Raw genomic sequence first — 25,636 nt, forward strand, 5'->3', positions numbered from 1 at the left:
AGCCCTGACGAGGTCAACTTTTGAAAATATCTTCTTTCCACGCAATCCCAGTATGAAGTCGTGGATATGGGGGAGCGGGTACTTATCAGCTACGGTAACTTTATTGAGCGCTCTGAAATCCTCACATATGCGCCAAGTACTGTCTTTCTTTTGCACAAAATGAATGGGGCTGGCCCATGGGCTTTTTGATGGCGTCAAAATACCTTGATTCATGAGCATTTGAAATTCGGTTTTCAAAGCAGCGAGTTTTTCGGGATTGAGTCTCCTCGGTTTCGAAAATACTGGAGGTCCGGTTGTTTCTATACAGTGACTCAGCATGTTATAACCTGGCTTGATTTGGGGATTAGAGCCCAATAATTGGGGAAATTTACGTACAATGGTATGGTACTGTGATTTCCCATTGACAATAGATAAACTCGTATGTAGGCATTCAGCAAATGAACATACCGCTGATAAGGATGTTTCGTTATCGCGAATACACTTATTTTTGACGTCGACTAGTAAGTCGAATCGTTCAAGAAAATCGGCGCCCAAAATTGGGGTAGAAATATCGGCAATAACGAAATTCCATGTAAATATTCGCCTCAACCCAAAATCAAGTTCTAGTCTGAGCTTACCGTAAGTCCAGATTTCAGACCCATTCGCTGCATACAGCTTGAATTCCGTAGGAAGACATTTCGAGGACGTTAGCCGTTTGGGAAAGCAACTAATAACTGCACCGCTGTCCACTAGAAATCGTGTTCGAGTTTTGCGTTCGAAGACGAATAGTCGGCTCGTTGTACCACAACCTGCCGCCGACGAAGCAGCTGCGCCGACTAGTTTCCCGTAGACCAGTTGCAAGGAGTGACACACTTGCGAGCCTTCTCGCCGAAATTGTTGTGGTACCAACACAGCCCTTGAGAACGTGGACTGGATCGGGATCGGTTTCTGGAACGGTTGCGAAAGCGAGTGCGGATGCAACTCGAATGAGATGAATTGTTGCTGCTAAGCTATTGAAAAGCATTTTTCAGTTCGGCAATTTCTGTACGGAGGGTGCTGACCTCGGAATGAGAATCGATAGTCGCGACTACGGTACTATTTCTGGATACCTCACAGACTTTATCGGCGATTGCAGCAAGCTTCCGAATATTTGTAGATTCATCACTACAACCACTGAGAATCTGCGAGGGTAACCGTTGAGTCCACAACGCGCAGAGTGCGCTTTCGTTTAGTTTTCCACCATTGAGACTTTCCATTTCACAAAGCAATTGTGATGGACGTTGATCACCTAAATGCAAATCGTTGAACAATAATCGAAGTCGTGAACTTTCCGATTGCTCGAAATATGCAAGCACGCGTTTTTTGAGCATGTTATAGGCATCAGTGGTGGGTGGCTGAACGATAATGTCACGGACACATTTCAAAACGTTTGAATCTAATGACGCGACAACAGAATGGAATTTTGTTAAGTCATTAGAGATGCCAGAAACTAAAAATTGTGACTCCACTTGTGCAAACCATACGGCAGGATCCGTTTCCCAGAATGGAGGTGCCTTAAAAGCGACACGGCACAAATCGAAAGCACGTGCGTTGACATCAGCTTGAGATGATTGATCCTGTTGTGCATTCGGATTTGCCATGATCAATTAAAAGCAGTTCAGTTCACTAAATTGTTGAACATGAAATAAAAGTTTCGCCTACCTGAAAAATATTAACGGCAAAAATCCGTGCTAATGAGACCATATGGTGCTGATAAACGAAAGTAAAGCAGGTGCGATAATATCCATATTGAAACGGCCGGTTGTCACCAGTTTAGCTAATTGGGTCAGCTATTTGATGTTTTATTCCGTGATGTAATAATATGATCAAGAGTTAACAAATAATTAACATTTATTTAATTAACTTTGAGAGCGAGAATTAAGCGACCGACTGATACAACAACAAGAAGACTCTACAATATTATACAGTACATTCGAGAGCATTGGTCAGAGACGTGAGCGCGTTTCAGCTAGTAGAGCCGAAGAGGGCGCGCGCGACACGACTGCCATCTCGAGGAATATTCGTCGCCACGCCACGTGCTTCTGGCCCCATGTCTGGTAAGGGTGGCCCTTGACAATTATAATAATAACATAACTACTGTATATTTAAAAAAAGACTAAAGGCTCCTCTCTATAGCAAAAAAAGTGCTCGACGAGTCGAAAAGGTTAGGAGCTACTGATGTACGGTAGAATGCAGTGACGTATTACGCTAAGCGTTCACATAGCGACAAGATCGAAGGGGAGACAAATTTGAATAATTAGTGGTCAATAAAATTAAATTAGAACAAGAGAAGGGCGGCAAAATTTGAATAGCTCGCAGGTGGCAAAGTCATAAATCCATCTCTTGCTGTAGGCCAAAAAATATAACGTGTTAAGAAAATCATCGAGCTATTTTTATTAATCCTTTGTGGGGAAGACTTGAAATCTCTGATTAGTAATGCCATCTAGTTTCGTATTCCAAAATCAAAGCGTACATGGTTTTGTTTTAAACTATCATGGCTAATTGCTTAATTTTAAAAAAATCACTGGAAAAAGTGATCGCATAACGCGATCTCTTAACGTGTTATTTTCATATTATATTTTTAATTTTTTTCTTCCCTTTTCCCACTGAATCCTGTGGTTGAAAGGAGACCCAAGCAAACAAGGTCATAAATATTTTGCTAGAAAATCTCAAACAGCGTGCGCGCTTGGGTGTAAACAACACGTGGTTTTTTGTGGAGACTTCCCGATATATTTTAGATCTTTTTTTTTTATTTCCAACTCAGCTAACACTGTTGAGGTCAAAAGAAAGTGGATGGCAAATATCAGACCATCGAAGGAGTTGGCTGACATTTTGAGAGTGTTGTAAGAATTATTTGAAGATGTATATTTCTGGTTTGTGTATCGTGACCATCTTTATTATAGATCCGCCAACTGCAGCTGGTGTTGTCACAGCTAGCCTTAAGGAGGAAGGGGAACGATGAGAACGATCTTGCTGACAGCAATGTCTTTTTTTACCGACTGTTGGAATTAATGTCTGCGAGAGGGGGAATTGGTGTCTATGCTATATTTTTGTCAACGGGTTCCTAGAGCCCCTTTTATGTAAGTGTAATTCTGTTCCTTCTTTTAAGTTTGTATTTTCTCAGTTATGCCCAGTGACTTGTGTGGGCCGGTTGTGCTGCCATCGCTCAATTTTTAGCATTGTGTGAATTGCATAGGCAAAGTGGATGTGTACTATAGTTTAATTATGAGACATTCGTTAAAATGCTCAATGAAACTCTTCCACCCCTCCTGATCATTGGATGTGGTAGGAATGTAGATGGTGTATGGGAGTTGCTAGTCAATTTTTTACATATAAAAAGTTCTCTGGATAGGAATAACAAATGCTGGCTCTTGTTGATATGGTCATTGCTGTAGGTGAGTCTCAAATAAGCTGTTGGTTCAAATGTTCAAGGTCTTTGATATGATTATGATTTTGAAATTTTTAGGGTGAATTTTTCAGGAATTGCTAAGGTAAACGATTAAAAAAATATCTAATATTAACCCCCTATAGAATGCCAACTATCTTATTAATTTCATGTTTATTGTACTCCAAGATATTGTACTCCTAGAGTTAATAACTCTGAGGAAAAATGGAGATAACAGTATGATTGTGGTAATATTTACATGTTTTGTTAGAAGGAATGTAGGATGTGGTGTAGGAATGTGTAAAAAGCTGGTGTATGTGTGCTATTTAACTTCTTTACATGTAAGTTCAGTGGATAGGAATAACAAATCTCTTGTTGATATTGACAAAGCTGTAAAGGGAGGTTAGTCTCAATAAGTTATTGATTCAAATATTCAAGGTCTTTGATCTGATTGTGATTTTGATATTATTTGTTGTGGGAATTTTGAAGGGATTCTCAAGTTAGGTGATTAAAAATTAATATCTAAAATTCTAATTTTAACCCTGGACTGCAAACCACCTTATTAAATTCATGTTAGAATTCTGTGTTTTGTACACTTCAAGATATCATTGGTAGTTGATAACTAAAGAAAAAGGAAGAGTGTATGACTGTGAAGCAGAACAGTATGACTGTGATGGGGTATTTAGGCCTACATGCAGGCCTGTCATTTGGGGGGTTTGAAAATACATTAAAAATTATATGTATATGTATACATACATTGAGTACATGTCTTTGCATTTGCCATGTCATTGGAGAAAGGCATTTTTACATGTTTTGTAACACTGATAATAAACTATGCATGTTGAAAACACATTCTTTTCAGAAATAATAGATGTTTCTGAACTGAAATGTGGTAAGTGAAAATAATTTTCAATTATATGTTTCTCACAAAAAAAAAAAAAAAATAAAATAGCCAGGAGAAGGACATTTGATAACACTCGCCTCTTTTTTCCTGAATAAATCTAATGTGTGAATATTGATCTAAATTCTTATTGATTTAAAAGGTGGTTCAAGTGAAGGCTCTGTTTTTCTTAACGTTCTCAACACACAAACAGGTGGCAACTGGTGGTATAGGACTTGAACAAATGTTCTCTAAATGTCAGGGAAAAAAAGCTGGGGAAAATTTTCATTTGGCTGTAAACTATTGATAAAAAATATTTGTGATTGCAAAAAAATGAAATATGAAAGTATACGTGTCCTAAAAATGTATATTATTGAAAAAAAATATTTTTGTTTTAAGATAGAAAGTTATTTTAAAATTTGAAAAATGCACTGGGGGCAGCCAGGAGAAGGAAATTTCCATAAAAAATGAAAATTTTCTCAAGCAAATCAAAAAATCTATTACTTGGAAAAATTAAAAACAGTGGTAATTTTTTATAAACTAATTTAAATAGAAAGTGAGGAAAAAAGTTGTATGTCAAATATATGCAATGTAAACTGCTGGGGCACAATTTAGGCCAATTTCATGAGAATCACAAATATACAGTAAAACCCTCTTAACCAATGGACAATCCTCAGAGATGGGGTTATCCTTTTTTTACAGCTAAATAATTTCCCCTTGTATAATAAAAGTATGCATTTCAAACTTTCTATTAATGGTCACCCCCTCTTATTCAGATGCATTTTTTGTCCTACCATTGACCGCAAAAAAGTGGTTTTACTATATAATTTTTCTGTTGATAAGGATAACAAATGCTACTGTATAGGAAGGTGAGTCCAGAATAAGTTCTTGGTTCAAATACTCAAGGTCTTTAATCTGATTGTGATTTTGAAAATAATTGTTTTGGAAATTTTGAAGTAATTATTAAGTTGTTTAAAAAAATATCAAATTCCTTCTAATTTCAACCCTAGAATGCAATCCATCTTGTTAGATGCATGTTCAAAATTTATATTGTTTGTGTTCAATTGCAAAAAAATTTTGAGGGACTGCTGCAGTTGATTAGAATTTACAGTTGATTACTCCATGATATGAACTGTTATGAAGCATGAATCAGTTATCTAAGCATCAGTAACCATAGGAGTTAAAAATCTTTAAAATAATTTTACCATTTTTCATAACTACTCAAAGGTTTAAATTGACAAAAATCTCGCGACTTCTGTTCAAAATGATGGCGATATGTAGTGGATATACTTGTACCCCTGGATATCATCAGAAATTTAATAATTCCAAAGAAAAAAAAAAGGCATGACTGTGATGGTATTTACATGTCTTGCTTGTACTTCAGATTTGTCTCATGTCTAAAGCAAATCTTTTCCTTTCATTAAATATCCTCCCTTTGCTGCATTTATACTTTCAAACAATCTATTCTTATTTTTAAAAAAAAAAAATTTCTTTACCAATTAATCTTAGATCTTCCCCAAGATTAAGTCATTTTTATTTGATTCCAAAAATTAATAAAACAGTTGGTAAAAAACATTTCACCTGTCTGATTCCAAATTTTTACAATAACTTACCAAATGAAATTATTAACAGTACAGCATCTATATCCACTTTTAAGAAAATCTTGAAAAACATCTTTTTACTATCACCAACATTGAACATTTCGTTTGAAAAAATTTGCATTCACCAAACTGCTTTTCTAAATCATGTTACTTTCTATTTGCCACAGGTTACCTTCCCTTAATTTTTTCTGACTACCTTCATAACATAACCCTTTCAACTTTTTTTTAATTTATTGTTTACTTTTCTTTTGACGTTTTAATTAAGTTCAATTCAACAAACTGTCTGAATCAAATGATGGGAAAACAGATCAAACAATTTCTTTCCAATTACTATTGTTGCTGCACCTACTAAGTGTTTTTTTTTTATTTTGTCATTTTCGAGTTTCTCGCCCTCCCTTTTTTTTTTTGTCTTCTCTCATTTATTATTATCTTATCTAATTCTGAATCAAATCCTTACAACTAATGTCAAAACCCCAAAAAAATTGTGATTGCTAGTAAGAGTATTTTATGTATTTATAAATAAAATTGAATTGAAAGCTGAATATATTTTTCTTGATTGTTCAAACTTGATCAAAATAAGATAAAAACTTGGTGTATTTTAAGTTTTAAGGCTGCTATAGTCCTCAAAAGTTTAATGAAAAATTTATTTGAATTTGCCAATACCAGATTGGTTTATCTTGATTATGAGAAGTGTAAATTCTAAATTAACAGGAAATGTATTATAAATGATCTCCAAAAGAGATGTTTTATTTGTGCATTTGTTTAAAAATGTGTTTTCAATTTTAATGCAAATATTTGAACAATATTATCAAGTGAGAGTAGAATAAGATTATGTAGGCCTATATAGAAGGTAAATAAGAAGTATTTTTGAGTCGGTCTAATTTGATAGTCATTGCATGGGTGGAGATAGGGGGGCCCAGCATCAAAGGTGAAGTCAGCTGATCTAATGTATATATGAATTGACATCATCCTGCCCCTCAGCCCGACTTCCAAGTCTATCTCTGCCTATATATGAGTCATTGTTTTATTACAAGATTCTTTTTTCTCTCAAAAACACAAGTGAAACTAAATTTCAAGGTAAAATAATTTATCTTAGTAACACATACAGTATATCCTATGTAATATCATAATGGAGCCAGTTTTTAAGTTATTCAGGAATTATAGTAAAAAACTTTCATGGATCAGTGGCTTTCTAATTTACCCATCTTAAACCTGAATGCTGAAATTCTACAATAGACCTAGAATTTTATTTTGTGTATGTTATGCATGGAAACTAGCCTAAATTGTGTCCCCAGCAGTTGACATGAAATATATTTAGCAAAAAGAACTTTTTGTCACTTTCTGTTCCTACTCAGGGTTGTCTTAAGAGCATCATGGATCCCCAGGCCAAGTGGTTTTTCTGAGGCTCTACCTGGTAAATTCTAGAAAGGGTTTTACCAGATCTCATTTTTGTGAGGCCCTTTCCTCTTGAGGTGCCCAGGTGGGCCCATGCATTAAGACGGCACTGCACCTGCTTCTGACAAGTCGCCACTACATTTATAATTTTTTCATCAACAAATCATTTCTTGAGGAAATTTCTTTCTCTTGGCTGTTCCCATCCCATTTTTCAAATGTTGAAATGAGAACTATATTTTTTAAAACAAAAATATATTCTTATTTTCTATAATATATGTCTTTAAGATTGTAGGGTATGTAGGCCTACTTTTATATTGAATCTTTTTATAATTTTAAGTATTTTCATCAATAGCTTACAGTCCCAGCTTTTTTTTCTTCCTATTTCTGACATTTAAAAAAATTTGGTAGAAATCCTACAACACCAATGGCCACCTATCAAATTTTGTGTTGAAGCGGTCGAGAAGAATGTAGCCACAGCTTGAACTTTCTTTTAAATCAACTAGAATTATAAATTAATCCACAAATTAGATTTATTCAAGAAAAAAAAAGGTAAGTTTTTATTAAATGTCCTTTTCCTGACTACTTTTTTGTGAGAAATAAATAATAATTGATAGTCATTTTCTCACGTGACCTCATGTTTCAATTTAGCGACTTCTATCATTTCTAAAAAGCACGTGTTTCAACATATATAGTTTACTAGCAAAAATACCCGGTGCTGCCTGGGTTTTCTTCAACTGCTGAGAGGATTGAAAAAGTGACAAACCATTATAAAGGAATGAACTATAATACTGGCAGCATCAAAGAAGTGAACCATTGTACAGTCATGTGCATGTCTGAAACACATTGTTAGGGAACCACAACAAAAGAAGTAAACATTCCGAAAGTGACTGATCCAGGAACCATTGTTACCCTACGGTTTTTTGCCCATTTCGGGCATTTGCCCTGCTGTGACAAACCTTTAAGTAGCCTACCATTCAATCCCGGTCCTGTTTGGTATATGTGTAAAATTTGGGGATGATCGATCTAAAATTATAGATTTGTATAAAGAACAAACAAACATACATACTTTCACATTTATATATAAGATTAATAATATAATATAATTCGAAGTTTCATGCTAATTTTTTATCGTAAATTATGGATTTTGTTTTTTATGGAATAGGAAGATTTTTTTTTCTATTTATGACCAAATTCTAATAGGATCCAGGAACAGTAAAAAAATTTAATTTTTTTCACTTTTTTTAACGAAATTTTTTTTGACTTGAATGTCTTTATGGGAGATGATAGTTAAGGCCATTGGAAACATTGTTTGTAATTGGAAGTTTCTTCTAAGACTAACGGTTATAAATCATTTAAATTATTAGCTATTGCCCTATGGGAGGACATCCTGCAACTACAAATGATTCATAATGCCACTGGTTGTTTATTTACCATACATAGTATAGGAATACATGATGATAAATTGTTTCTGAATTGTACAGAAAAGGGAAAACTTGGCATTTTGTATGTCAAAAGCAACAGCTAATATCTAATATTGAAACATGAATTTTTTTTATATTTTTCTTATATCGACAGAGCGAAACCATATTTGAATGCATCATTAATGATGAAATAAACGCAATAGTTTCAAGAATATCGTGTTCCCTTTTTGCCATCACCACATGAAGCTTGCAAAACAGCTAACGTTTAACTTGAGAAATACGTCATCGAAAAATTTCATTGTGGATTATTAATTATTATTTTTGAATGTGTGTATCATATCGATAGCTTTTAGTGCTGGGTGTAAAGTTTGGTGAAACGTGCATTAATCGCCTCAGAATATTGCTCATTGAATACGAAAATTAGAATTCTGATGCATAATACTGATTCTTGTTTCACGTCCGATCCTGCATGGCATCACATATTAGTAAATCATTGTTGATATTCGTGCTTTTCAATGCCCAACTTGAGCATTATTTCTTTTTGCTTGTCATCAAGCACGTTGAATCGAAACTTGCAGAAGACGGGCATGTCTGGTTGGATAAGGGAATTTCGTTTCACAAAAAGTCCAAATCCCATCTGTACTATTCTTTTGAGAAAAAACCGGGCCATAGCAATCTTTTTTTTCCAATGTGCATCTAGATTTTCCATGATTTCTGGAAGGATCTCTCTTAAACACATCTCAATTGTGATTTGCTGACAAGCATGTGTGAGGAGTCGAACGATTTGTTGTCCATGTGCAGACAAGAATTCGTCGTCATCGAGATGTTTGAAATATTTTTCGATGGGATCCATTTCTTCTGCCGGTCTGTACGGTGGATAAAAAGGATAAAAGTTGAAGTACATCGTGCCAGAATGATTCTGCATAAGAGCTAAAGACAATGCTTCGGTCATGTCTGGATTCTTCAAGATACAGTGTTGTTGCATAGCATGTTCCACAATTCTCCAAGCTCTCCACACACTCCTAGAACCGATTTCAAAGCTCCATATTTCACAACGTTCTGAACACAATGAATCTAGGGCATTGTCCAAAACGTGTAGAATGCCAGAGAGTCTTCCGAGATACGACACAGCTGTAGGAAGAACATCAAATTCATTGTCCTTCATGGTCATCGCTACTTTAGTGATGTGGTTGTGAATTCTTGCAAATGTAGGTATGGCTTCGTCACTCAGTCTATAGATGGTGTTGCCGGCCATATGCAGGCTGAGAACATAACTGAAAAGCTGATGCAATGATTTTGCATTCGTTACAGTTAAAAGCTCACTGAATTCAACTTTTTTTTCTTCTGCACATATCATAAGAAAGGCGTTTTCGAATAATTTCTTGATTTCTGGTGCTTTGCTGTACGTATCATAAATCGACGATGGGGTCATATGAAGAGCGAGATTAACCTGCGTGTGCTTCAAAAATTTTTTGTCCAGATAGAAATTACTTATCCACGTTAATCCCTTGTGCAGACGGTACATGGTTTGCATTTCACCATCATCCATCACATTTTCTAAAAGCTGAGTGTTGTTGTGGAATCCTAATGCTCGTCCGCCATTGCGGATCATGAAATTTTTGAAGTTTCTCAACCACTGTGCGTCAGTTAGAATTTTCATTGACCTCCATTCACTATTTCCATATAAATATTCTTCCGCCCGTCGAAATTCTTGTTTGAAAATTTCAGAGACCTCGACACATTGTAAAGTCAATGGCGTAACGACAAGGCTCCACGTAATCGGTCTTTCAGTCCAAAAAGGCGCAAGCGGCAGAATCGAGTCTGGCCCTATGCAGGCTGCTACAAAGCTGATAAGTGGCAATATGATGGACGTTTCGTTGCAACCAAGCATGCGCGCGTAACTTTGAATGAAATTATGTACTTCTGGAGAACATCCATCCATGAATGGCATCGGAATCGCTGCGGCCATCTTGAACCTTCTTTCGAACTCCTTATAGTCTACAAGTGACCGACAGGCTGCCATGATTTCTACCGAGCTTGTGCCGGAGATTTATGGAACCTATTTTGAATAAATCCTAAATTACAAATCAAAAACTTCAGACACACTTGAAAATTTAGGTAAAAAATAAAAACGGCAATGAATTTTTTCATCTTACAGCCTAACTAAAATTCTGCGTTACTCATAGAAATATGTATTTGGTATATATTATGAATTCCTCTGAAAAAATTGACATTATATAGGCATACGTCTTTTGGTGCAGTATCCGAATTCCATTAGACATCCATCCGCCTGATGTACAAAATACTTTCTAAGAAGGCCCCCATAGGTTAACGCTCCCAATGTGTGAAAAAGTTACTGATATACGTCTACAGTAGGCCTACGTTGAGCCACATGGTAAAGTTTACCTTAACCCAGTACTATATCGCAAGGACCAAGTATAGTTTCATCTCTGTTATGTTGAGCTTGCCGCTTTGGCTCAGTGGGCGTGGTTTCGGAGGTGCTGTGTGACCACGGCCCTGCCCTTATTATAGCATACGATTGAGAGAGAGATTTCTCGTTTATGCTCTTGTTTTGGTGTTCCAGGTAATGCGCATGTAGTATTTTTATAGTCTATAAGTTAAGAAAAAGGGATTAAATCCAAGCAATAGTCAGTGAGTTATGTCTCTTGATATTAATATTCAAAATATTAATTACTTCAAACATTGTATATTAGGATTTTTTTTTTATATTTGCTTTCCACGGGGCGTTGGAAGTGTTTGGGACTTGTAGGTGCTCGTCTTGATGTTTACACAGGAAATGTAGATTTCGTGAATCGATGCAGTGGGTGCTCGGGCATTGTAGTTCCTCCTTCAAATGTGATTCATCAAGCGACCATTATTATTTTTGGAATTATTCATTAATTTAAAATTAATGAATAATTCCAAAACTAACGCGAAAATTCAGATGTGGAAATAACTTCTTTATCAATAAAATGTGAAAATTAATGAAAATTCTTAATTAAAAGAAAATTATCCCGAAATTAATAAAAATGATGAGTGGAGAAAATGTAAATCCAGAATGAATGAGAAAATAATCCCAGAGTGAATGAAAAATTTTGATCAAAATTCATAAATTTAAAATTCAGGATTATTGAAAATTAATAAAAATTCTGTATTTATGACAATTCACAATTTATAAACAATCACAGAACTGATAAAAAATTCTATAATGAATGAAAAATAATTCCGGAATTATTGATAGAAATTATTTGATAATTCTGTAAATAAAATGTTGGTATTAAACAATCCATCAAACGAGAACATTAATTTTCTATATCATGACTGATTGTTTTTGAAAATTGCTCAAAAACACCCTTTGGATACCCGATTCATCCTTATCAGAAACCTCCCTGACGTGGATTAAAAAACAACATTATTATAGAAAAAGATTGCTACGGCAAGTAGTCCCACACCGAGGGGTTAGCGCAGTAGCCCTCGTGTGCGACAAAGATGATCGAATGATCAAAAACACCTGCCAAATGCGAAGGTTCGCGCTTGTGGGACACTGGAAACTGCGGCTCAACAGCTGCGTCCGCGATCAGCGAAATGTCTCAATTTGCCCGTCCTGTTGATTTCCGTTATCTGCCAAAGAGGGTGCTGTAGGTTGCCGAGTCGCACGCGTTCATCATCAGCAGAGGGGGGGGGGGCGCTCATCTATCTGTGATCACCTCAGATTCGCGCAGAAAAGATTTCGTTAACTTGTCACACTGGTTTGTAAATACGACGTTTTAGTAGCCTATTACGTATATTAAAGTTATTTTATGACCACCCTGTACACACGGTGGTCATAAAATAACTTTTGAAATGCACGAGCCCCTAGCTGCCACAAAAATCAACGAATATGAATGAAATTCGAAATATAGGTGTTTCAGTGTATGCGCTCGAGAGTGAAGAGAAAAACGAAACCCTAGCTTTCGCGGTTACGATCACAGCAACAAAATTTCAAAAAATTCAAATGGCAACACTCACTTTGCAATGAATCAGTCACTTTTATGCATTGCAAATTTATCGGCGTTTGAACAGTATCCGTAGCACGCACCATAAACACCGACGCAGACAAAGGAAGATGATCTCACTAAGTTGGTGCGCTAACCTCTCGAAGGAGAATTTCCGCCGGTAGAAATGTGATCTGCATTGGTTTTTTCCACATGTTCTTTTGTCTGCTTCTAGCGCTGGCGTTTATGGTGCTACAGGTACCGCTCTAATGCAGTTTATGGTTTTTCACTGCGCCAATCACTTTGCAATGCATAAAAGTGAAAGTTGCCATTTGAATTTTTCAAATTTTGTTGCTGAAACCGTAATCGCCAAAATTTTCTCTACTCATTCTCGATCGCATAGGGTACTCTGAAACACCTATATTTCGAATTTCATTCACATTCGTTGATTTTTGTAGCCGCTAGAAGCTCGTTTATCGGTATTTATTTCATGACCACCCTGTACAAAACGTAATTTTATCTTCAGAATAACTCGCGCGTATGTGCAGGGCGTCCCATAAATGTTATATTTGAATGCGGTTAGCGAGAACGTTATTCTCACGGAGGGGGGAATTGTTTAGTACAGAAAAAATTAATTCGAATTTCTGTCGATAGAAACCGCTACACGATAGCAAATCACTGGACTTGAGCCTTTCTTCAATTTCTTCTGTGTCCAAAACGTTCTTGAAGTTTCAGCCGGATGAGGTAAAACAATTTCACTAATAGTGTTGTATCCATCAATGAAAACCTTATGTAAGTGCCGGTAACAGGAAAATTCAGAAATGATCTATTGATCGTACACCCTGCATTTTTTAATTTGCGCCCTGACTCTAATTTGCGTATATCCAGTGATTTGCCAAAACTGACAAAGAAAAATTTTGATTGATTTGTGTTTATTGTATGCCTTTTAAAAAGAAAAAAATTAATTAATTAGGGTAGATTTTTTTACCGTAATCGCCAGAGAACTAGGTTTTTGTTTCACTACTCCTTCTCGAGCGCATACTCTGAAACACATAGATCTCGAATTCCATTCGCGTTCGTTGATTTTGGTGGCCGTTGGGGACTCTCTTATTGGCAGTTATTTTATGGCCGCCCTGTACAATACGTAATTTTATCTTCAGAATATCTCGCTATTATGAATGTTATGACTAGGGCTAGGTCAGTAATGTCCTAACTTATGTCCGAATTCTGGCCTAACCATAATATATGCAGTTCTCCCACTTGTTCTACTTTTCTTAAAAATGTTCTTTCTGGGTTTCGTCCTACTTTTTTTACCAAATCCTATCAACAAAATTCGTGTGATTGTTTTCATTGAGGAAGGAATCATAGATACATTGCCAAATATAAAAAATTTTGTAGATTGCAAGTAATGATTCTGACAAAGCAGAAATTGTATCATTTTTAAAGTTATTTGGGGGTTTATGTTGACTATTTGGTGTATTAATTTTTCCTTTGCTTAGTTTGAGTATTCAACAAGTAGAGTAGTCATTAACAACTTCTGTCTGGATGGAAAAAATAATTTTGTATTTACTACTTTATGGTCTTGGACAGTAACTAACATTCATCATTCAAAACTATAGTGCACATTTTTGTGTAGGTGAAACAACAGTTTGCATAACAAAGCAGTTGGATACATAGGCCTATTCTAGGTTTGGTGATTCTGATGCTACACAAAAACATTGAATTGTGTTCAGTATTTTTAGGACATGCAGAAGCATAAACAACATGTACAATGCTCAGCAAAGAGCTAGAAATGAAAGTGCTTCATTTGTCAAAAACTATTTTACAAGCATTGAACAGTAAAATGTAAACAAATCTCATTATAAAAAGGATGGACAACGCAGTAAAGCCATCCAGTTCCCCTTGACTTATTTACATCGGACAGTGTAATTTACGCTGTGCTTTTGGAGGTGGAAAAGCGCCATTCTTAAAAAGCTTGCATGTCTTTATAATTTACTGTGAATTGTCGAAGAGAGTTGGCAGAAGGAAAATAATTATTTGTGGTTGCTAAATATATATACTTCCCTGTTTTGGCAAGAACCATTTTTGTAACTGTCATTTCTATCATTTTGCTTTGGCTCGAGTCAATTTTATAGGATACTGAAATAGTGCTATGAAAAAAATTAATTTTAAAATTAAAAAAAAAAATTCAGGGATTTTTTTATTATACTATGATTACATTGTTGTCTAAGGGGGTGCTATTTGTTCCTATTTTGTCCCTACTTTTTCAAATTTTTTTTAGTGGGAGCCCTGTATATGTAATAAACGTTGGCTACAATAATTCAGTGAATTTCGTTCATCGAAAAAATTAACACACCGTTTGTTGATTTGTATAACGTGTACTGTAATAGTCTAGGTCAAACTATAAGTCTAGTTTTTATTAAATAAAAAAGCAGATGCAAAAAAATTTATTTACGATTTATTCAATTTAACGAATAGATTCGATCTCTTCGATTTAACGTGACGTGTTGAAGCAGGCCCTGTGTCGTGTTTGTTATGAAATTTATGCTCGGCGAGTCTTTTAAAAAAAAAAGAAAATCAACAAAAGGAAATTTACAGAAAAGAGAGTACGTAGTCAAATGGATACAAAAATTGAATTAAATATTATCAAACAGTAATACATAAATTCAGTGATGTCTGTCTTAACGGGTGGGTTCAACTGAGCCCAGGCCCCGAATCATAAACAGGAACCTGAAATCATTGAATTATTTTGGAAATAAATGAATTTTCAAAAGTTAATAATTTCAATTCTGAAAATATGAATTTCAATTCTAAAAATATGAATTTCAATTCTAAAAATATGAATTTCAATTCTAAAAATATGAATTTCAATTCTAAAAATATGAATTTCAATTCTGAAAATATGAATTCTTTTCTGAGAAAATATGAATTCTTTTCTGAGAAAATATGAATTTCTTTTCTGAGAAAATATGAATTATTTCAATTCTGAGAAAATATGAATCTTCATATATTCTGAAAATATGAATTATTTCAATTCTGAGAAAATATGAATTATTTCAATTCTGAGAAAATATGAATTATTTCAATTCTGAGAAAATATGAATCTTCATATATTGTGAAAATATGAATTTCAATTTATTTTTTTAAATTCTGAGATTATGGATTTACATAAAATTCTCAAAATATGACTTTGCATAAATTATTTTTTCAATTCTGAAATTATGAATTTTCATAAATTATTTTTTGAATTTAAAATTATGAATTTCCATAAATTATGAAAACATGAATTTCCATAAATTATGAAAACATGAATTTCCATAAATTATGAAAACATGAATTTCCATAAATTATGAAAACATGAATTTCCATAAATTATTTTATCGATTCTAAAATAATGAATTTTCATAAATTCTAAAAAATATGAACTTTCATAAATTATTTTTTAATTCTGAAAATGTGAATTTCCATAAATTATTTTTTAATTCTGAAAATGTGAATTTCCATAAATTATTTTTTAATTCTGAAAATGTAAAAATTTCCATAAATTATTTTTTCAATTCTGCAAATATGAATTTCCATGTTATTTTTCCCATTCTGCAAATATGAATTTCCATAAGTTATTTTTTCAGTTCTGAAATTATTAATTTCCATAAGTTATTTTTTCAGTTCTGAAATTATGAATTTCCATAGATTGTTTTTTTCAATTGCGAATTTATGAATTTTCATAAATTCTGAAAAATATGAACTTTCATAAATTCTGAAAAATATGAACTTTCATAAATTATGAAAATATGAATTTCCATAAGTTATTTTTCAATTCTGAAATTATGGATTTTCAGAAATTATTTCTTGAATTCTGAAATTATGAATTTTCCTAAATAATTTTTTTCAATTTAAAATTATGAATTTTCCTAAATTATTTTTTCAATTTAAAATTATGAATTTTCCTACATTATTTTTTTAATTTAAAATTATGAATTTCCATAAATTCTCAAAAATATGAATTTCCATAAATTATTTTTGCAATTCTTAAAATATGAATTTCCATAAATTATTTTTGCAATTCTTAAAATATGAATTTCCATAAATTATTTTTGCAATTCTTAAAATATGAATTTCCATAAATTATTTTTGCAATTCTTAAAATATGAATTTCCATAAATTATTTTTGCAATTCTTAAAATATGAATTTCCATAAATTATTTTTGCAATTCTTAAAATATGAATTTCCATAAATTATTTTTACAATTCTTAAAATATGGATTTCCATAAATTGTTTTTTTTCAATTTTGAAATTATGAATTTTCATAAATTCTGAAAAATATGAATTTCCATAAATTTTTTATCGATTCTAAAATTATGAAAATTCATAAATTCTGAAAAATATGAACTTTCATGAATTATGAAAATATGAATTTCCATAAATTATTTCTTCAATTTAAAATTATGAATTTTTATAAATTATTTTTTTTTTCAATTCTGAAAAATATGAATTTTCATAAATTACGAGTTGTTTCGAAATTTTTTCGATTTTCATAAATTATGAATTTTTTTCAATTCTGAAAATACGGATTTTCATCAATTCAGAAATATTTACTTTGCTAATGTTGAAATTATTTCTTTCATTATTTTTAAAATTATTTCTTTACGAAATTTTGAAATTTTTCGTTTCATTGCAAAATTATTTCTTTCTGAAATTTTGATGAAATTTTTTGTTTCAGTATAGGCTTAGTTGTAAAATTATTACTTCTAAATTATTTGCTTTTATAATTGGGGGGTTCGGAAATGAAGTGGTTTAAGTCACTTTGAGAATTCTTTTCAAGACAAAAGAAATTCGCATTTGAAATTACTAGCGCAATTATCGTGTCAGAGAAATTAGTTAGTTTATATCATCTGTTTCACTTAGTTTTATATACACTGATTCTTAAATTATTTCTTCCAATATTCATAAAAAATATTTCATAAATTATGAAATTGTTTCTTGCACTAATTATGAAATGACAGCTTTTATGAATTATAAAAATATTTCATGTATTCGGAAACTATCATTATATCCACTGATACTGAAATTATTTCTTTTACTAATTACAGTGAAACCTCGTTATAACGATACTCCGCTGACCAAGAAAAAATGTCGTTGAGAGGGATTATTGTTACATCGCGAGGCAGCAGTTTAACATTAGAGTATAGACAGTTCCAAACAAGACTTGAAAAAATGTTGCATAGGGATTTATCATTATATCGAGTATAGTTGTAGCGAGGTTTCACTGCATGTGACTTTTCTTATATAATATCTAATATTACTCTACAGTACTTTTATACATTTTTCATTTAGCTTGCTCATATTTTTGTGTAGGTTTTACAGCATTTTTGTACATTCTATAATTTGGATTCAGACTTTTCACTCCCAAAATATATGAAATCAACCCCTCCCCCTTCAAAAAAACCATTAAAACGGCCCCAATCTCGTTAAGACGGCCCTGCATAAATGTTGTGCATCGTACTCACCCGTGATTTGAAAAAGTTGACTCGGAAAAGCTCGGCTGGAAAAGAAAGTTCAGTCTAATTCTAAAGCGACTGTCTCCGACAACGAGTTAATTCGAAATGGTCAAAATCTAGAGAAAAAGGTAGATGTTACGGTCAGCACGTGTCCGGTCTCCGGATGCATAAGTTTCGATGGATGGTGTAACACCTCGTACCACTCGCCAGTCTATTTTTATTTACCTCTGACAATAGTCGTGATTTCACTACCTGGTACCGGATTCGACGCACTTCATTTTGTTTTATTTTATTTCAATTCACACAAGTGGTTGTTGTGTCTTATTTTCATTTAGCACAAACTGAGGCAATCGAGCTCTTTCCCAACCCGAAATATATTGTGTATAGTCTCTTTATTTGACCTTTTCCACGAAAATTATTCCCAGTTTAGAATAGAAATTTATAAAAGCATATATATATATGTGTGTGTGTATTTATATATATAAAAGCATATTCTAGCAAAAAAATCTCTTACTCAACTGTAGTCAAACTCGCGTGGTTACATAAGAACACCTCGGCTATAACGTCAATAGTTGGTAGTGTGGGCCGATTCCCTCAGAATAATGCCAATGAACCTTACTTGTAATATCTATGACATATATGCTCAACCCATGGCCCGCGGACCAAATATGACTTTGGGGTCATCTGATATGGCCCACGACATCAAACATATTTTGTAAAAATGAGCTAATCGGCTTTTCAGATCACTTCATTGGCCCGTGACACGTTTTCAAACCAATGAAGTGGCCCGCCCTCTCCAAAAGATTGAGCATTCAAGTACGCTCGGAGTCATCTGAATGTGGCCCGTGACTCATAACCAAAACACTTGAGTGGCGCACGAGAGATTATCAAATCGCTCAAGTTGTCCGTGCATGGCCCCCAGGCTTGGATCTTTTACGGGCCCCTTTATGATGAATTTGTTTATAGCATGAAAAAACAAAAAATGATGAATCATCCCGGGCCCCAGGGCTGGAGCCATGTCAGCCCCACCCTTGGGGGACCATGGGTCCGTGGTTCATTTCCAGATCATTTAAAGTGCCAACAACACATGTCCAGACGACTTAAGTGATTCCAAGCACATTTTCAAATCCCTTGAGTGGCTCGCGGCACATCCAGTTCGCTGAAGGCACTTGATACATTTGAATACTGCTTAAGTGGCTGACGGCACTTTTCCAGATCACTCGAGTGTCCCACGGCACTCTTCGAGATCAGAACGCTTACAGATCATTTAAGTGGCCTGCGACGCATTTACATTTCACTTAAGTGGCCCGCTGCATTTTTATCGATCGCTGAAGTGGATCTTGCACATTTCCAGATCACTTAAGTGGCCCGCTGCATTTTTATCGATCGCTCAAGTGGATCTTGCACATTTCCAGATCACTTAAATTGTCCACGACACATTTCCAGATGACTCAAGTGACCCACGACGCGTTTCTAAGTCAATGAAGTGGCCCGCACTCCCTAAAAGGTTGAGCACCCTTGGTCTATTAAACGCGACAACCTCGGATATAAAGAAAATTTTTCGTTGGTTGTTTGTTCTATTCATGCCGTTGAAAAAAAGGATACCAGGACCTGTTTCTCATGCGGGCGAACGGGGCACGTGCCCAGGGACACACATTTTCAGGTCTTGGAAATTTGCTTTTTTTTTGTATCATAAGCACGGACCTCTCTGCCTCTAAGAACTCTATATAAGGAAATACAGGGTGATTATAAAAAAACTATCCCGACATATGGGCCCCTAACTATCATACCATTCACAGAAACTGAATGAAATTTTGGCATAAGGTATTTTGATGTATGCGCTCAAGAATGATATGGAAAACAACAGTGTCACTCTAACATTTACGGTTACAGTGAGAAAATTTCGAAAATATCAAATGACAACACCAAGTTTTTTGTATTGGAATGTGATCTCCATTGTGGAAACCCCTAAATAGCGTTCGAACGGCAACTGTAGCATGGAAATCACCGGCGGTAGATAGGCTAAAAGTGAGGACAACCAATAAGGACAGAGAAGCAGCATAAAATAAAGCATTTTATTGTGTTTCACAAATTTTCCGCATTACCTTGTGGAGGACTAATCAGGTTTGGATCTCAGCCGAAGAATCGGTGTGACGAATGAAACGAACATTAATGCTCTGGTGCACGGCAAAGTCCTTTTTACGTTTTCCTTGCCTAGCTCCGGGGATTTTCGTGCTACAGGTGCCATTCCAACGCTATTTAGTGTTTTTCAGTATGGAGATCGCATTCCAATACAAAAAAATTGGTGTTGCCATTTGATATTTTCGAAATTTTCTCACTGTAACCGTAACTGTTAGAGTGACACTTGTTTTCCATATCATTCTTGAGCGCATACATCAAAATACCTTATGCCAAAATTTCATTCAGTTTCTGTGAATGGTATGATAGTTAGGGGCCCATATGTCGGGATAGTTTTTTTTATAATCACCCCGTACATGTATACACACTCGCGTGAAATACATTTTTTTAACAGACTTGCTGTATCATACTATTTCTCGACAAGGGTTCAACCCTTCAAGCGGTAATTAGAAATCACTGAACCTCCCATCAAAATGCCATATCTTTTTTAATAAAGTAGGCTTTCTTCTCCGATTTTCAGCAGGTGCAGAGTAAGAGGTATAGGGAAAACTTTTCCATCGGGAAGTCAACTTTACAAAATATATGGGCTTGTCAGTTATAAAATAAGAGGCTTTTATGAAGACGAGATATCTCGCCAATGCCGCTTAAAGGGTTAAGCAATATTTGACCATTTTGCCAACTATTGGCAACATTTTTGGTGAAAATCAATGTCCCGTATATTTATTCTTATTTTCGTATTTTTCTCTCCCAACATGGTTATCCTGGTCCTAATGAAATAGCAACGTCACAGGATTTGATAGCATATAATTATACTTTTAGATGAAAATTGAGGTGTTCAAAACTTCAACCTTGGTTGTAATGGCAAAATCTCATAGAATCTCTAATGCCGTTATAATCGTGTTCGTCTGCAGTCTACAGTGAATGTATTTGTTTATTTTTGAGGTATTAATTCTGTTTGTTTTTTAAAAAAAGATCGGTTTCTATATAAACGGAACTCATTTCCGACGTCAAGAGACACGTGTGAGAAAAATATACTCGAATTTATTGCGATGTGGTTGACCGTTAATGGCAACATGGCTGTATTGTAATGTCCTTGAAGTGTTATTAGAAACGCTTTTTCTAGTCGAGAAAAATGATCGTGGTTTCGGTGGTCTCTTTTGGGAGAGAACTCGGAACAAGATCGTGATATATGGACGTTCGGGAAAGATTTGTGGAGGAGGGGGGCTTTCCTACATACAGAAATGTTACAAATTGTCGTACTAACTCATTGGTGTTTACCCTCCTGAGGCCTGGTATCATTTTTTATTTTTAAGTTGGTTGTAAATTTATTGCAAAGGGGCCCATTTCAGGATCTGGTAGTACGAATATAATCTCGTTTTATTTTTTATGAAATTTTTGTATATTTACAACGTTTTTTTTTTCGTTGAAACCCCTGGTTCGAAAAGTTTAGGTTTGGGTTCAGAATCTGCTCTATAGTGTATGTCCTGGTCTAATTAGTCCTTGTGTGAGAGAAATAAAGGAAAAATGAGCAAATGGGTGTGCAGAAATTAATCTGATTTTACAGGTCTGGGTTCGAATCGTGAAAAGGGTGTCATGGTCGTTAAGTCCTGTTATATTTTCCGTTGGACCGTGAGGTTCCGCTTCAGCTTTTTAGGGTTTCACGGAACCTATAGCTGAAAAATTCCACTTTGTTTGCACAAAAATATCTACAGCTACAACGATACTCCATATAAGGATAATACCGCTACAGCGATATTTTTCTTGGTTCACACAGCATCGTTATATCGAGGTTACACTGTATATTAAAGAAATATCTATGCATTTTTGAATTCTGTGAATCATTCTTTTAACCATCAGGGGTTCTGCAAGGACGTTGAAAACTGCAGTTGTAGATATCAGTTATGAATCGACTCTGAAATTCAGTGTCGTCAAAACGTTGAAAACCTGGGTTGTAGATATATCCATTCTGAATCAGCTTTAAAATTCAGTGTCGTCAAAACCTTGAAAATTTGGGTTGTAGATATCCATTCTGAATAAGCTTTAAAATTCAGTGTCGTCAACGGTTGATGAAACCGGAAATTTTAGAGCTGATAGTTCAGGATGAAGCAGTGGTTCCCAACCTAGCGTCTGGTGCGTTTTCATTGGTACCATCGAACGATTATCAAGCTGTTATATTATGAGGTAATTATTTTTCAGAATAAAAAAAAAAATTTGAAGTGTATCCACTGCCTTTGGGAGGAAATGACATAAACGTGAACACATATATACAGGGCCATCGCAACAGCATCATGAATCCCTTGTAAAAGTGATCTTCTAGGGCAGTGGTTTTCAAACTTTTGTCACCCGCGGCTCCCTTGCTCAAATAGTTTTCTTCTCGGGGGGGGGGGGGGGGTTTACGTTTTCATCCTGCAATACAACACTATAATCTCCGCTTGGGGGGTTAGAACCCCAACCCCCCCCCCCTTGCGTACGCCAATGCTTGCTCTCATGGTTCAACCACAATATAGTTCACTTATAAAAACACCACTTCAAAGCATAAATAGGCATCAAAATCAATATATCTTTCTAACCGTGACGTCCCTGACAAACGCCCACTTTGAGAAACACTGTTCTAGGGCCTTCTCTTATGATGCTGAAGTATGAGCCTATCAATTTACTTAATCTCGAAAAATTACAGTGCTATATCTTATAATGAAGGAGCCCCGGGGTGGGGCCATGCGTCAAGACGGCCTAATGGGAGCTGTGGTGTTTTTTTCTGTTGCACGTTCGAAGTGTTGGACATATGAATTTGCCATTAAGTAGGCCTACTATGCATAAAATCATTCATTTTCACAATTCAGCAAACGGGTTGAATTTTCCCCTGTAACTTTAGCCTATGGGGACACGGTTGGCGCTGATCAATTGGAACTGGTAGCTGTGGTTACATGAGGGAAGGTTCGTTGTTCGGCAAAGATCGGGTAGTTAGTTCCCCGGCAATCGTGTGGGACGCAGGAGTGCTTACGGCTCCCCTCTCGCAGCGGGGTCGATTCTCGGATTCGCCCGCTACACAGGCATCCTCATCCTGGTCCCGCGGCGCTCGGCTTGGGTAACCGAGGCGCCGAAGGCGGACGCGGACCGAAGTGACGGGTTGCGTGGCCGCTAGATGGGGATTCCATCCCCGCCGAACTAGCACGGGGTTCCTAAAAGCCCCGGCGGACCGTTGTGGCGAACGACTCTCGGTTGAAGAAGTCGGAATAAGAAGACCGGAGGGAGGTGTGCCGAACACGACGCGGCCATCGCGCGCCGCTCGGGGGAGGTCTGGACCTCGGATCGGATTTTCCGAGAACTGATACCTGGTTGATCCTGCCAGAGTAGTCATATGCTTGCTTGTAACTTTAGCCTGTGTATTAAAAATTTAGGTGCCTCGGAAAAATTCTGATACACAAAAGGTGCCGTAAATCGAGAATGTTTCGAAGCTACTGCTTTATACCTTTTCAAATCTGAAAACTTTAGGTCCTGTGGGGTTCAAAGTGAAACCTTGATTATAATCACCCTATACAAGGTCATCTCAACATCATCATGCCCCCGACCCCCCCACCTCCTATCTGGATGGAAGTAACATACTACCAATTTACATGCTATCTCTCTAAAATTTTTGTGCCCGATATTTTTATGGCATCGTCTGTGCCGGTGGTTCTCAACCTTTTGAAGCCCGGTTAACTTTTTTTCTTGCCAGTGGAAGGCCCGGTCGTACACACCAGTAACGGAAAATAAATGGGAAAAATGAAACTGCGAATCACACACCCGTTTAACTGATGCTAGGGACCCACATTGCAGCAGGGCCCCCTAGGCTTAATTTTTCAAGAGCCACTCCGAAGTTATAGTGTTAAAAAAAATAGGAGTCGTTTTGGGCGCCCGAGTTGTCAGCCCCACCTCATATATGACTGCAGAAAAATTCACACAAGGCAAGAAACGCACTCAGGCTTAAGTACGCATATTCACACTTCTGGCACATCTCAGTTGGTAGTAAATTGTCCATGGGGATACACAGGAGTTGTGCTCGGTTTGAATGAATGAATGGCAATGACCGCAGTCGGACCGTGCTGTAGTACGCATATGCGTTGAGACGCCTCTGAAAATAAAGCTTGGAACCACTGCTTTAACTCTTTACCTTATATAAAAAATGCCTTTTTTGATGTAATAATGACAGGTTAAAAAAATATCTAGAATCACGACCTCCCCCCATCCTGCAGCAGGGCATCCTAACTAGACTTTTCATGGGCTCCTCTATTGTGAATTTGTAGTGTGAAAAAAAAAAATTAGAGAGGCCGCTCGGACTGGAACCTTATCAGCCCCACCCTTTAGGGTGGCAGCATGCGTAGGGTTCATGTTGTGTCTAAACTTTAAACTTCAATTCGTAACAGTTACCCCGTAGCCAACAAGGCAAGAAGTTAGAACCTATGTCGAACAGTGAATATCGTCGTCTTCCTTGATGGCACAATGCCAAAAAACAGTAGACTCATCGGTAGGGAAGAGTTAGGCCAAGTTTTTGTAGTTTTGATTTTTTTTTTCAACGTATTTCTCGTCTATGTTACATCCAAAATCTGAAGTCTGGTCGCTTCGAACATTGGCCATATACATATTGTATATATGCTGTAGTCCCCCCCCCCTTTTCTCGGAAAGACTTTTCTCTTTTTTTAGACTTGTGTAATTCAATTGTTGGTTTAAAATCCCTGAAGATTGAAAGCAGGAGACTTTTCGATGTGCCAACAACTTTTTACTGCTCGTACCTCGTAAAGAAATCACGCTGTAGGGGCTATTCACATTAAAATGGACTTTCGACACATTTTTAGTGTCGTTGGCACGAACTCCGCCCATTTTTATTTCAAAATGCCCTTTTTAATAATGTGATTACTGCATAGTCTAAGACTTTCAACTTCAGTTCGGCAGGTAGCCGTGGCTAACAAGGCAAGAAGTTAGAACCTATGAGTCCGAGATATACAGTTCAGAACTGATCCAGAACGACTGGACGAGAACATCCATGTCGCAGCTGGAACTCAAAAAGCACTCACGAGCCAAGGTATGCAAAATACTTTCTTCACACGAATTTGTCTAACTGTTAATTAACTGATTTTTCGCTGTAAAATTTTAGATAATTCTTTATTAAGTTAATTATTACGAATTTCCGTTTTTATTCACTGGAAACGTGATTATCCTTAGATATCTTGACGGGGGGGGGGGCGGAAGGTTGGTGGCTGACAGGACATAAGCCTGTAAGCCCAGAGATCAACCTTACATTTGTTTTCCAATTTTTTGCACTGTTAATTTTCTAAAAAGTAAGGCTG

General features: G+C 35.8%; 2 protein-coding genes across 3 annotated transcripts in view; one reads left to right on the forward strand and one right to left on the reverse strand.

Moving 5' to 3' along the window:
- Window positions 1–989: 989 nt before the first annotated feature.
- Window positions 990–1,619, reverse strand: LOC149065779 (uncharacterized). The gene has a single exon (XM_089254021.1). The coding sequence runs from the start codon at window positions 1,617–1,619 to the stop codon at window positions 990–992; it is 630 nt and encodes a 209-aa protein (XP_089110147.1).
- Window positions 1,620–2,741: 1,122 nt separating this feature from the next.
- Window positions 2,742–25,636, forward strand: part of LOC149065780 (uncharacterized) — a 65,487-nt gene continuing 42,592 nt past the window's right edge. For both annotated transcript variants that reach the window (XM_089253643.1, XM_089253644.1), the window contains exon 1: window positions 2,742–3,098. The gene's annotated coding sequence lies outside the window, so the exon portion shown is untranslated. The remainder of the gene's footprint in view (window positions 3,099–25,636) is intronic.

Source organism: Pholcus phalangioides, unplaced genomic scaffold, assembly GCF_987345545.1.
Source record: "Pholcus phalangioides strain wild (caught in Gottingen) unplaced genomic scaffold, Ppha-v1.0 ptg000039l_1, whole genome shotgun sequence".
NCBI lineage: Eukaryota > Metazoa > Arthropoda > Arachnida > Araneae > Pholcidae > Pholcus > Pholcus phalangioides.

Coding starts and splice junctions, on each gene's coding strand:
- LOC149065779 (XM_089254021.1), bottom strand. CDS start 1,619: ATGGCAAATCCGAATGCACAACAGGATCAATCATCTCAAGCTGATGTC.